This window comes from Drosophila miranda, chromosome XL (assembly GCF_003369915.1).
Source record: "Drosophila miranda strain MSH22 chromosome XL, D.miranda_PacBio2.1, whole genome shotgun sequence".
In the NCBI taxonomy this organism is placed as follows: domain Eukaryota; kingdom Metazoa; phylum Arthropoda; class Insecta; order Diptera; family Drosophilidae; genus Drosophila; species Drosophila miranda.
The window spans coordinates 11,268,635-11,280,062 of record NC_046673.1 but is presented as its reverse complement, the minus strand read 5'-3'; the positions used below and the strand labels follow the sequence as shown (position 1 = coordinate 11,280,062).

The 11,428-nt window shown below is 44.3% G+C and overlaps 5 protein-coding genes and 2 long non-coding RNA genes across 9 annotated transcripts; 3 read left to right on the top strand and 4 right to left on the bottom strand.

Moving 5' to 3' along the window:
* Positions 1–111: 111 nt before the first annotated feature.
* Positions 112–779, bottom strand: LOC117189398. Its single transcript, XR_004473391.1, has 3 exons — positions 680–779; positions 349–604; positions 112–285 (listed from the first exon to the last, which is right to left on the bottom strand). It is a non-coding gene; the product is annotated as an uncharacterized LOC117189398 (long non-coding RNA).
* Position 780: 1 nt separating this feature from the next.
* LOC117187095 (BTB/POZ domain-containing adapter for CUL3-mediated RhoA degradation protein 3-like) lies at positions 781–1,451 on the top strand. The gene has a single exon (XM_033388975.1). The coding sequence runs from the start codon at positions 855–857 to the stop codon at positions 1,449–1,451; it is 597 nt and encodes a 198-aa protein (XP_033244866.1). The 5' UTR covers positions 781–854.
* LOC117189294 (mitochondrial carrier homolog 2-like) lies at positions 1,322–3,236 on the bottom strand. Its single transcript, XM_033394457.1, has 2 exons — positions 2,980–3,236; positions 1,322–2,904 (listed from the first exon to the last, which is right to left on the bottom strand). The coding sequence occupies exon 2, from the start codon at positions 2,833–2,835 to the stop codon at positions 2,221–2,223; it is 615 nt and encodes a 204-aa protein (XP_033250348.1). The 5' UTR covers positions 2,836–2,904; positions 2,980–3,236; the 3' UTR covers positions 1,322–2,220.
* A 1,551-nt stretch (positions 3,237–4,787) lies between these two features.
* On the top strand, positions 4,788–5,463 carry LOC117187089 (BTB/POZ domain-containing adapter for CUL3-mediated RhoA degradation protein 3-like). Its single transcript, XM_033388959.1, has one exon. It carries the CDS (start codon positions 4,867–4,869, stop codon positions 5,461–5,463), a length of 597 nt encoding a protein of 198 aa, XP_033244850.1. The 5' UTR covers positions 4,788–4,866.
* A 768-nt stretch (positions 5,464–6,231) lies between these two features.
* Positions 6,232–7,183, bottom strand: LOC108156612 (mitochondrial carrier homolog 2-like). The gene is made up of 2 exons (XM_033388954.1): positions 7,027–7,183; positions 6,232–6,953 (listed from the first exon to the last, which is right to left on the bottom strand). The coding sequence occupies exons 1-2, from the start codon at positions 7,181–7,183 to the stop codon at positions 6,232–6,234; spliced, it is 879 nt and encodes a 292-aa protein (XP_033244845.1).
* Positions 7,184–8,156: 973 nt separating this feature from the next.
* On the bottom strand, positions 8,157–9,264 carry LOC117189343. 3 transcript variants are annotated; one of them, XR_004473363.1, is made up of 4 exons: positions 9,200–9,256; positions 8,720–8,915; positions 8,394–8,648; positions 8,157–8,330 (listed from the first exon to the last, which is right to left on the bottom strand). It is a non-coding gene; the product is annotated as an uncharacterized LOC117189343 (long non-coding RNA). The 3 variants fall into 3 exon arrangements; XR_004473360.1 differs by having other exon boundaries at positions 8,720–9,264; XR_004473362.1 differs by having other exon boundaries at positions 8,394–8,644; positions 8,720–9,264.
* A 286-nt stretch (positions 9,265–9,550) lies between these two features.
* On the top strand, positions 9,551–10,153 carry LOC117187084 (mitochondrial carrier homolog 2-like). Its single transcript, XM_033388945.1, has one exon. It carries the CDS (start codon positions 9,551–9,553, stop codon positions 10,151–10,153), a length of 603 nt encoding a protein of 200 aa, XP_033244836.1.
* The last annotated feature ends 1,275 nt before the right edge of the window (positions 10,154–11,428 follow it).

Genomic DNA, 11,428 nt, shown 5'->3' with positions numbered 1-11,428 from the left:
TACCCCAATACTCATTTTGAGTATCGGGTATAAAAACACCCAATTTGTCAAATTTTCGCAACCAAAGCCACCCGTTCAATTCAATTCAAGGTTAATTAAAACAATTGTCAATTCTTTCAGTATATTTATTAATATGCTAGAATTAAACATTAAAATGTGCGTTCGCCATGCCAACTGCCTCGCCATCAGCCCAGAGTTTTTTAACGAGAGATTGTGAATGTGTAGTGCGTGAATATTTGCGTGAAGTAACCTCTTGGATGTTAACGATATAAAAACCTAGGAAAGCTGTGAAGGGGAATGATAAATTAGTTCGCGGTGCATCCACTATTTGCCACGGCTTCAACTTACCCCGTCAAAAGCTGTACGCTGTCCGTCAAGGATGGCTGTGTACCAGAGTAGAGGATTGTTCGCCAGTTTAAGTAGAGTTGTCGCCTTGTGATTCGTAGAAGTAGAAGATGCCATCATTCCAAATATCGAAATAAGAGTGTGCCAGTGTTGCCAATGTTGTTCCATCCAACGGAGAGCGTCACATCAGTTTACAGGGCTTTCCTAGCAGCGTTGCAACGCGTTGTGTCGCATGACATTGTGCGTGTATGTGTCTTGGCTGACAAGAAGAAGAACGAAGAGCATTGAGGAACGAAACTGGCCTACGACGGAAGCACTGCTGTTTAACACTCACTATATCGAAGTCTAAGAATGTCTGCCATTAGCCTTAACTGCCGATTTGTGTAAGTGCTCTTCTGGTTTTTTTCACATTTTCAATTTTAGGAAAATTTTATTTTTAACACAAAGTGATTTTGGCACCTGCAGAAAGTAGCCACCAATTTGTGCTTCATGCCAAGCAGTCTGAAGCCATGTCCGGTGATCAGAAAGTGCTGTTAAAAGGGCATTCGTCTCAGTATGTCAAGCTGAATGTTGGTGGTCGCTTATATTATACTACAATCGGAACACTGACGAAGCATAATGATACAATGCTAAGCGCTATGTTTAGTGGTCGCATGGAGGTGCTAACTGATTCAGAAGGTTGGATACTAATAGATCGCTGTGGAAACCATTTTGGAATCATACTCAACTTCTTGCGCGATGGCAGTGTCCCATTACCCGAAACTAACAAAGAAATAGCTGAGCTACTTGCAGAATCAAAATACTACTGCATTACCGAGCTTGCATTGTCATGTGAACGGGCACTATATGCTCACATTGAGCCAAAACCTATTTGCCGCATTCCATTGATAACTTCGCAAAAAGAGCAACAACTTCTAATCAGCGCGTCTTCGAAACCGGCTGTTATTTTAGTGGTGCAGCGACAAAACAACAAGTATTCATACACAAGCACATCCGATGACAATTTATTAAAAAATATTGAACTTTTCGACAAGCTCTCTCTGCGTTTCAACAAAAAAATTTTATTTTTAACACAAAAATTTTGTTATTTTTATAACCGAAACTAAGTTTTTTTAGGAGATGTTGCCCCTATGGAGCCCGAAACGATACTGAATTGTTTGATTTTTTCAATAGCTCGTATACTTTTACTTGTACTACGACTGGTTTTGAACCGAGCATGGCCTACTACAGCAATCAAATTTTTTGACAACGTGTTCTGTTAGCACCGGGCTTAGCAATTCACATTAGGGAAATACATGGGCGAAAGGAAAGCTTTTGTGAATCGTTTCTTAGTGCGAGGCTTAGAATTTGCCCACGTTGTTCAAAACAAGCAGAATTGACATAACAAGAGTAGACCCCCAATCATTTATGCATGTCCTGACTGGGCCTGCGATACGGTCTGGGCCTCCCACTTCTTGATCTCCTGATCGATACAAACGCCTTGCCAATCCACTGGGCCCCCAAGAGAACGGTCCTCGATAGGTATCGGGCCATGGTCCCGTCCTATGAATTGTTTTCGTCTGACTAGTGGTATGACAATATTAATAGTAATAGCATACACAATAATCTCAGTTGCTATGGCAGGCAACCAAACGGGTACTCCTATTATTCGTCTCTTACGATACCATCGCGATGGTATAAATATACCGTGAAGGCTAGCAGTGATCCGCTGTTGCACCTGTCAAATGAAATACCACCTTTAGCTATCAAGGGAGTGTGAAAAGTTACAGGATCTATGGAAAATATCATTGTAACAAAGAATCAATTGAAGTAGACAATTCTTGTTTATTTTGTTCAACAAATAGCTGGAAAAAAAGGGCTGAGCCAACTCTGTGCTTATTTCGGGCGTCCCATCAAGTCATGCAGCCCCTTGACAGGCACCGTACGCCAGAAAAGAACGCCCCCACGGTGGTAGAATCCACTACCTTGATATATATCATAGAAGCACTTAGTCCAGTGTTCATAGTGCGGCATTTGAGACGGCATTGCAGCAGCCAAGGGGGACCCTTGAACATCCATACAGGTGCCCACCACTGACAACGGGTGCAGAGCGTACGAGGACGAAATATTGACTATTACCTCGTTGAGTACCTGAATGGTGCTGTGTTGCGGCCCATAGTGGAAGAAGAGAGCCGTCGCGACAGTGGTGACTGCCATGATGCCTATATTGCGCAGCAGGCGGGGCACAAAGCCGGCGTAGAAACCGGCCACGCCTTCTTCGGTGAATATCTTGAAGATGGTTTGGCCCATAGTTTTGTAGACATTTTCGCAACCTATAAACTGGGCGATCTGGCGAGTCAAGACTACAGTGAACGGCTGCGTGACGACCAGATTCAAGGTCAAGCGGATGCTTCTGACTAGCAAGTTCCATGACACATCCTTCACAGAAGTCCCAGTCGTATGGGTGAGTTTGCGAGTTTCCAGACCCATCGCCGCCATAGCTGCCTCCATCAGGTAGGAAGTAAAATTTCCCGCGATGCTCGCCTTGAGACCCCGAAAGAGGGCGAAGAATCCATCGCTCTGATGACCCAATGAGGTGTTGCGCCCCAGGAAGAAGACTGCGCGATCCGAGCAATCCCAGCCGGACAATCTCACCAGGAAAAGGTTCAAAGCCCAGTTGCATCAATACACCGGCATGATGGAACGGGTGCATCAGCGTAGTCCAAAGTACCCCCGTGCAGAAAAATTCCAAAAGGTCATTGAGTCCATCCTGTTCGATTATCCTGTTGTTATTCTGCAGCGGGCCCTCTCCAGGCTCAATGTGGTCCGGCCCATTAAGGGCCACCATGTCCAGAATTTCATTAATGTCGAAGCGACCGGCAACCAGGCGATGAAGGTTTTCTCGTATCCTCAATATTGTGGATGCAACAGATTTTCGTCCTTTGTGGGGGCGGAAGGGGGTGGGGCGATATTTTGAGATATACGTTTTATAGTGAGATCTAACAGGAGTGCGAATACCAAATTTGGTTACTCTAGCGTTAATAGTCTCTTAGATTTGTGAATATCCCCAGATTTTCGTCCTTTGCGGTGGTGGAAGGGGGTGTGGCGAAATTTTGAAACAAACTCGTCTCGGTTCGATATCTTAGGAGTATGGATACCAAATATGGTTGCTCTAGCTTTTATAGTCTTTGAGATCTAGGCGCTAATGTTTTACTCTAAGCAAAGCCGGCTATGCTACGTGTGTGTTAGAGAGAGACAGGGCGAGAAAAAATGAAATTGTTTTCTTGATGCTGGCTATAATAATAATACGATCCAATTCAGATTCTGCAGTCTAAAAGATATGGTCATTCTCTACGATTCTGCGTTTTTGGTTTTATCGTATCTTTAAAAAAGTGGATGCCACAGATTTTCGTTTTTTGTGGGGGCGGAAGTGGGCGGGGCGAAGTTTTAAAATATTTTTGTAGCAGTGACATATCACAGAAGTCTGGATCCAAAACATCGTTTCTCTAGCTCTTATAGTCTTTGAGCACTAGGCGCTGAAGGGGACGGACAGACGGACGGACGGACGGACGGACGGACAGACAGACATGGCTCAATCGACTCGGCTATTGATGCTGATGAAGAATATATATACTTTATGGGGTCGGAAACGATTCCTTCTGGACGTTCAATCACATCAACTTTTACCACAAATCTAATATACCCCAATACTCATTTTGAGTATCGGGTATAAAAACACCCAATTTGTCAAATTTTCGCAACCAAAGCCACCCGTTCAATTCAATTCAAGGTTAATTAAAACAATTGTCAATTCTTTCAGTATATTTATTAATATGCTAGAATTAAACATTAAAATGTGCGTTCGCCATGCCAACTGCCTCGCCATCAGCCCAGAGTTTTTTAACGAGAGATTGTGAATGTGTAGTGCGTGAATATTTGCGTGAAGTAACCTCTTGGATGTTAACGATATAAAAACCTAGGAAAGCTGTGAAGGGGAATGATAAATTAGTTCGCGGTGCATCCACTATTTGCCACGGCTTCAACTTACCCCGTCAAAAGCTGTACGCTGTCCGTCAAGGATGGCTGTGTACCAGAGTAGAGGATTGTTCGCCAGTTTAAGTAGAGTTGTCGCCTTGTGATTCGTAGAAGTAGAAGATGCCATCATTCCAAATATCGAAATAAGAGTGTGCCAGTGTTGCCAATGTTGTTCCATCCAACGGAGAGCGTCAGGGCTTTCCTAGCAGCGTTGCAACGCGTTGTGTCGCATGACATTGTGCGTGTATGTGTCTTGGCTGACTAGAAGAAGAACGAAGAGCATTGAGGAACGAAACTGGCCTACGACGGAAGCACTGCTGTTTAGCACTCACTATATCGAAGTCTAAGAATGTCTGCCATTAGCCTTAACTGCCGATTTGTGTAAGTGCTCTTCTGGTTTTTTTCACATTTTCAATTTTAGGAAAATTGTATTTTTAACACAAAGTGATTTTGGCACCTGCAGAAAGTAGCCACCAACTTGTGCTTCATGCCAAGCAGTCTGAAGCCATGTCCGGTGATCAGAAAGTGCTGTTAAAAGGGCATTCGTCTCAGTATGTCAAGCTGAATGTTGGTGGTCGCTTATATTATACTACAATCGGAACACTGACGAAGCATAATGATACAATGCTAAGCGCTATGTTTAGTGGTCGCATGGAGGTGCTAACTGATTCAGAAGGTTGGATACTAATAGATCGCTGTGGAAACCATTTTGGAATCATACTCAACTTCTTGCGCGATGGCAGTGTCCCATTACCCGAAACTAACAAAGAAATAGCTGAGCTACTTGCAGAATCAAAATACTACTGCATTACCGAGCTTGCATTGTCATGTGAACGGGCACTATATGCACACATTGAGCCAAAACCTATTTGCCGCATTCCATTGATAACTTCGCAAAAAGAGCAACATCTTCTAATCAGCGCGTCTTCGAAACCGGCTGTTATTTTAGTGGTGCAGCGACAAAACAACAAGTATTCATACACAAGCACATCCGATGACAATTTATTAAAAAATATTGAACTTTTCGACAAGCTCTCTCTGCGTTTCAACAAAAAAATTTTATTTTTAACACAAAAATTTTGTTATTTTTATAACCGAAACTAAGTTTTTTTAGGAGATGTTGCCCCTATGGAGCCCGAAACGATACTGAATTGTTTGATTTTTTCAATAGCTCGTATACTTTTACTTGTACTACGACTGGTTTTGAACCGAGCATGGCCTACTACAGCAATCAAATTTTTTGACAACGTGTTCTGTTAGCACCGGGCTTAGCAATTCACATTAGGGAAATACATGGGCGAAAGGAAAGCTTTTGTGAATCGTTTCTTAGTGCGAGGCTTAGAATTTGCCCACGTTGTTCAAAACAAGCAGAATTGACATAACAAGAGTAGACCCCCAATCATTTATGCATGTCCTGACTGGGCCTGCGATACGGTCTGGGCCTCCCACTTCTTGATCTCCTGATCGATACAAACGCTTTGCCAATCCACTGGGCCCCAAGAGAACGGTCCTCGATAGGTATCGGGCCATGGTCCCGTCCTATGAATTGTTTTCGTCTGACTAGTGGTATGACAATATTAATAGTAATAGCATACACAATAATCTCAGTTGCTATGGCAGGCAACCAAACGGGTACTCCTATTATTCGTCTCTTACGATTCCATGGCGATGGTATAAATATACCGTGAAGGCTAGCAGTGATCCGCTGTTGCACCTGTCAAATGAAATACCACCTTTAGCTATCAAGGGAGTGTGAAAAGTTACAGGATCTATGGAAAATATCATTGTAACAAAGAATCAATTGAAGTAGACAATTCTTGTTTATTTTGTTCAACAAATAGCTGGAAAAAAAGGGCTGAGCCAACTCTGTGCTTATTTCGGGCGTCCCATCAAGTCATGCAGCCCCTTGACAGGCACCGTACGCCAGAAAAGAACGCCCCCACGGTGGTAGAATCCACTACCTTGATATATATCATAGAAGCACTTAGTCCAGTGTTCATAGTGCGGCATTTGAGACGGCATTGCAGCAGCCAAGGGGGACCCTTGAACATCCATACAGGTGCCCACCACTGACAACGGGTACAGAGCGTACGAGGACGAAATATTGACTATTACCTCGTTGAGTACCTGAATGGTGCTGTGTTGCGGCCCATAGTGGAAGAAGAGAGCCGTCGCGACAGTGGTGACTGCCATGATGCCTATATTGCGCAGCAGGCGGGGCACAAAGCCGGCGTAGAAACCGGCCACGCCTTCTTCGGTGAATATCTTGAAGATGGTTTGGCCCATAGTTTTGTAGACATTTTCGCAACCTATAAACTGGGCGATCTGGCGAGTCAAGACTACAGTAAACGGCTGCGTGACGAACAGATTCAAGGTCAAGCGGATGCTTCTGACTAGCAAGTTCCATGACACATCCTTCACAGAAGTCCCAGTCGTATGGGTGAGTTTGCGAGTTTCCAGACCCATCGCCGCCATAGCTGCCTCCATCAGGTAGGAAGTAAAATTTCCCGCGATGCTCGCCTTGAGACCCCGAAAGAGGGCGAAGAATCCATCGCTCTGATGACCCAATGAGGTGTTGCGCCCCAGGAAGAAGACTGCGCGATCCGAGCAATCCCAGCCGGACAATCTCACCAGGAAAAGGTTCAAAGCCCAGTTGCATCAATACACCGGCATGATGGAACGGGTGCATCAGCGTAGTCCAAAGTACCCCCGTGCAGAAAAATTCCAAAAGGTCATTGAGTCCATCCTGTTCGATTATCCTGTTGTTATTCTGCAGCGGGCCCTCTCCAGGCTCAATGTGGTCCGGCCCATTAAGGGCCACCATGTCCAGAATTTCATTAATGTCGAAGCGACCGGCAACCAGGCGATGAAGGTTTTCTCGTATCCTCAATATTGTGGATGCAACAGATTTTCGTCCTTTGTGGGGGCGGAAGGGGGTGGGGCGATATTTTGAGATATACGTTTTATAGTGAGATCTAACAGGAGTGCGAATACCAAATTTGGTTACTCTAGCGTTAATAGTCTCTGAGATTTGTGAATATCCCCAGATTTTCGTCCTTTGCGGTGGTGGAAGGGGGTGTGGCGAAATTTTGAAACAAACTCGTCTCGGTTCGATATCTTAGGAGTATGGATACCAAATATGGTTGCTCTAGCTTTTATAGTCTTTGAGATCTAGGCGCTAATGTTTTACTCTAAGCAAAGCCGGCTATGCTACGTGTGTGTTAGAGAGAGACAGGGCGAGAAAAAATGAAATTGTTTTCTTGATGCTGGCTATAATAATAATACGATCCAATTCAGATTCTGCAGTCTAAAAGATATGGTCATTCTCTACGATTCTGCGTTTTTGGTTTTATCGTATCTTTAAAAAAGTGGATGCCACAGATTTTCGTTTTTTGTGGGGGCGGAAGTGGGCGGGGCGAAGTTTTAAAATATTTTTGTAGCAGTGACATATCACAGAAGTCTGGATCCAAAACATCGTTGCTCTAGGTCTTATAGTCTTTGAGCACTAGGCGCTGAAGGGGACGGACAGACGGACAGACGGACGGACGGACGGACAGACGGACAGACAGACATGGCTCAATCGACTCTGCTATTGATGCTGATAAAAAATTTATATATACCTTATGGGGTCGGAAACGATTCCTTCTGGACGTTCAATCACATCAACTTTTACCACAAATCTAATATACCCCAATACTCATTTTGAGTATCGGGTATAAAAACACCCAATTTGTCAAATTTTCGCAACCAAAGCCACCCGTTCAATTCAATTCAAGGTTAATTAAAACAATTGTCAATTCTTTCAATATATTTATTAATATGCTAGAATTAAACATTAAAATGTGCGTTCGCCATGCCAACTGCATCGCCATCAGCCCAGAGTTTTTTAACGAGAGATTGTGAATGTGTAGTGCGTGAATATTTGCGTGAAGTAACCTCTTGGATGTTAACGATATAAAAACCTAGGAAAGCTGTGAAGGGGAATAATAAATTAGTTCGCGGTGCATCCACTATTTGCCACGGCTTCAACTTACCCCGTCAAAAGCTGTACGCTGTCCGTCAAGGATGGCTGTGTACCAGAGTAGAGGATTGTTCGCCAGTTTAAGTAGAGTTGTCGCCTTGTGATTCGTAGAAGTAGAAGATGCCATCATTCCAAATATCGAAATAAGAGTGTGCCAGTGTTGCCAATGTTGTTCCATCCAACGGAGAGCGTCACATCAGTTTACAGGGCTTTCCTAGCAGCGTTGCAACGCGTTGTGTCGCATTGTGCGTGTATGTGTCTTGGCTGACTAGAAGAAGAACGAACAGCATTGAGGAACGAAACTGGCCTACGACGGAAGCACTGCTGTTTAACACTCACTATATCGAAGTCTAAGAATGTCTGCCATTAGCCTTAACTGCCGATTTGTGTAAGTGCTCTTCTGGTTTTTTTCACATTTTCAATTTTAGGAAAATTGTATTTTTAACACAAAGTGATTTTGGCACCTGCAGAAAGTAGCCACCAATTTGTGCTTCATGCCAAGCAGTCTGAAGCCATGTCCGGTGATCAGAAAGTGCTGTTAAAAGGGCATTCGTCTCAGTATGTCAAGCTGAATGTTGGTGGTCGCTTATATTATACTACAATCGGAACACTGACGAAGCATAATGATACAATGCTAAGCGCTATGTTTAGTGGTCGCATGGAGGTGCTAACTGATTCAGAAGGTTGGATACTAATAGATCGCTGTGGAAACCATTTTGGAATCATACTCAACTTCTTGCGCGATGGCAGTGTCCCATTACCCGAAACTAACAAAGAAATAGCTGAGCTACTTGCAGAATCAAAATACTACTGCATTACCGAGCTTGCATTGTCATGTGAACGGGCACTATATGCACACATTGAGCCACATTGAAACTAACAACAGGATAATCGAACAGGATGGACTCAATGACCTTTTGGAATTTTTCTGCACGGGGGTACTTTGGACTACGCTGATGCACCCGTTCCATCATGCCGGTGTATTGATGCAACTGGGCTTTGAACCTTTTCCTGGTGAGATTGTCCGGCTGGGATTGCTCGGATCGCGCAGTCTTCTTCCTGGGGCGCAACACCTCATTGGGTCATCAGAGCGATGGATTCTTCGCCCTCTTTCGTGGTCTCAAGGCGAGCATCGCGGGAAATTTTACTTCCTACCTGATGGAGGCAGCTATGGCGGCGATGGGTCTGGAAACTCGCAAACTCACCCATACGACTGGGACTTCTGTGAAGGATGTCTCATGGAACTTGCTAGTCAGAAGCATCCGCTTGACCTTGAATCTGTTCGTCACGCAGCCGTTTACTGTAGTCTTGACTCGCCAGATCGCCCAGTTTATAGGTTGCGAAAAAGTCTACAAAACTATGGGCCAAACCATCTTCAAGATATTCACCGAAGAAGGCGTGGCCGGTTTCTACGCCGGCTTTGTGCCCCGCCTGCTGCGCAATATAGGCATCATGGCAGTCACCACTGTCGCGACGGCTCTCTTCTTCCACTATGGGCCGCCACACAGCACCATTCAGGTACTCAACGAGGTAATAGTCAATATTTCGTCCTCGTACGCTCTGCACCCGTTGTCAGTGGTGGGCACCTGTATGGATGTTCAAGGGTCCCCCTTGGCTGCTGCAATGCCGTCTCAAATGCCGCACTATGAACACTGGACTAAGTGCTTCTATGATATATATCAAGGTAGTGGATTCTACCACCGTGGGGGCGTTCTTTTCTGGCGTACGGTGCCTGTCAAGGGGCTGCATGACTTGATGGGACGCCCGAAATAAGCTCAGAGTTGGCTCAGCCCTTTTTTTCCAGCTATTTGTTGAACAAAATAAACAAGAAATGTCTACTTCAATTGATTCTTTGTTACAATGATATTTTCCATAGATCCTGTAACTTTTCACACTCCCTTGATAGCTAAAGGTGGTATTTCATTTGACAGGTGCAACAGCGGATCACTGCTAGCCTTCACGGTATATTTATACCATCGCGATGGTATCGTAAGAGACGAATAATAGGAGTACCCGTTTGGTTGCCTGCCATAGCAACTGAGATTATTGTGTATGCTATTACTATTAATATTGTCATACCACTAGTCAGACGAAAACAATTCATAGGACGGGACCATGGCCCGATACCTATCGAGGACCGTTCTCTTGGGGGCCCAGTGGATTGGCAAGGCGTTTGTATCGATCAGAAGATCAAGAAGTGGGAGGCCCAGACCGTATCGCAGGCCCAGTCAGGACATGCATAAATGATTGGGGGTCTACTCTTTTTATGTCAATTCTGCTTGTTTTGAACAACGTGGGCAAATTCTAAGCCTCGCACTAAGAAACGATTCACAAAAGCTTTCCTTTCGCCCATGTATTTCCCTAATGTGAATTGCTAAGCCCGGTGCTAACAGGTGTCGCAGAACGGAAATGTACTAGACTGTACAGTATCAGAGCTGCCGAAATCAAGCCATGACATTCAAATCCACTCAAGAACACGTTGTCAAAAAATTGGATTGCTGTAGTTGGCCATGCTCGGTTCAAAACCAGTCGTAGTACAAGTGAAAGTATACGAGCTATTGAAAAAATCAAACAATTCAGTATCGTTTCGGGCTCCATAGGGGCAACATGTCCTAAAAAAAACTTAGTTTCGGTTGTAAAAATAACAAAATTTTTGTGTTAAAAATAAAATTTTCCCAAAATTGAAAATGTGAAAAAAACCAGAAGAGCACTTACACAAATCGGCAGTTAAGGCTAATGGCAGACATTCTTAGACGTCGATATAGTGAGTGTTAAACAGCAGTGCTTCCGTCGTAGGCCAGTTTCGTTCCTCAATGCTCTTCGTTCTTCTTCTAGTCAGCCAAGACACATACACGCACAATGTCATGCGACACAACGCGTTGCAACGCTGCTAGGAAAGCCCTGTAAACTGATGTGACGCTCTCCGTTGGATGGAACAACATTGGCAACACTGGCACACTCTTATTTCGATATTTGGAATGATGGCATCTTCTACTTCTACGAATCACAAGGCGACAACTCTACTTAAACTGGCGAACAATCCTCTAC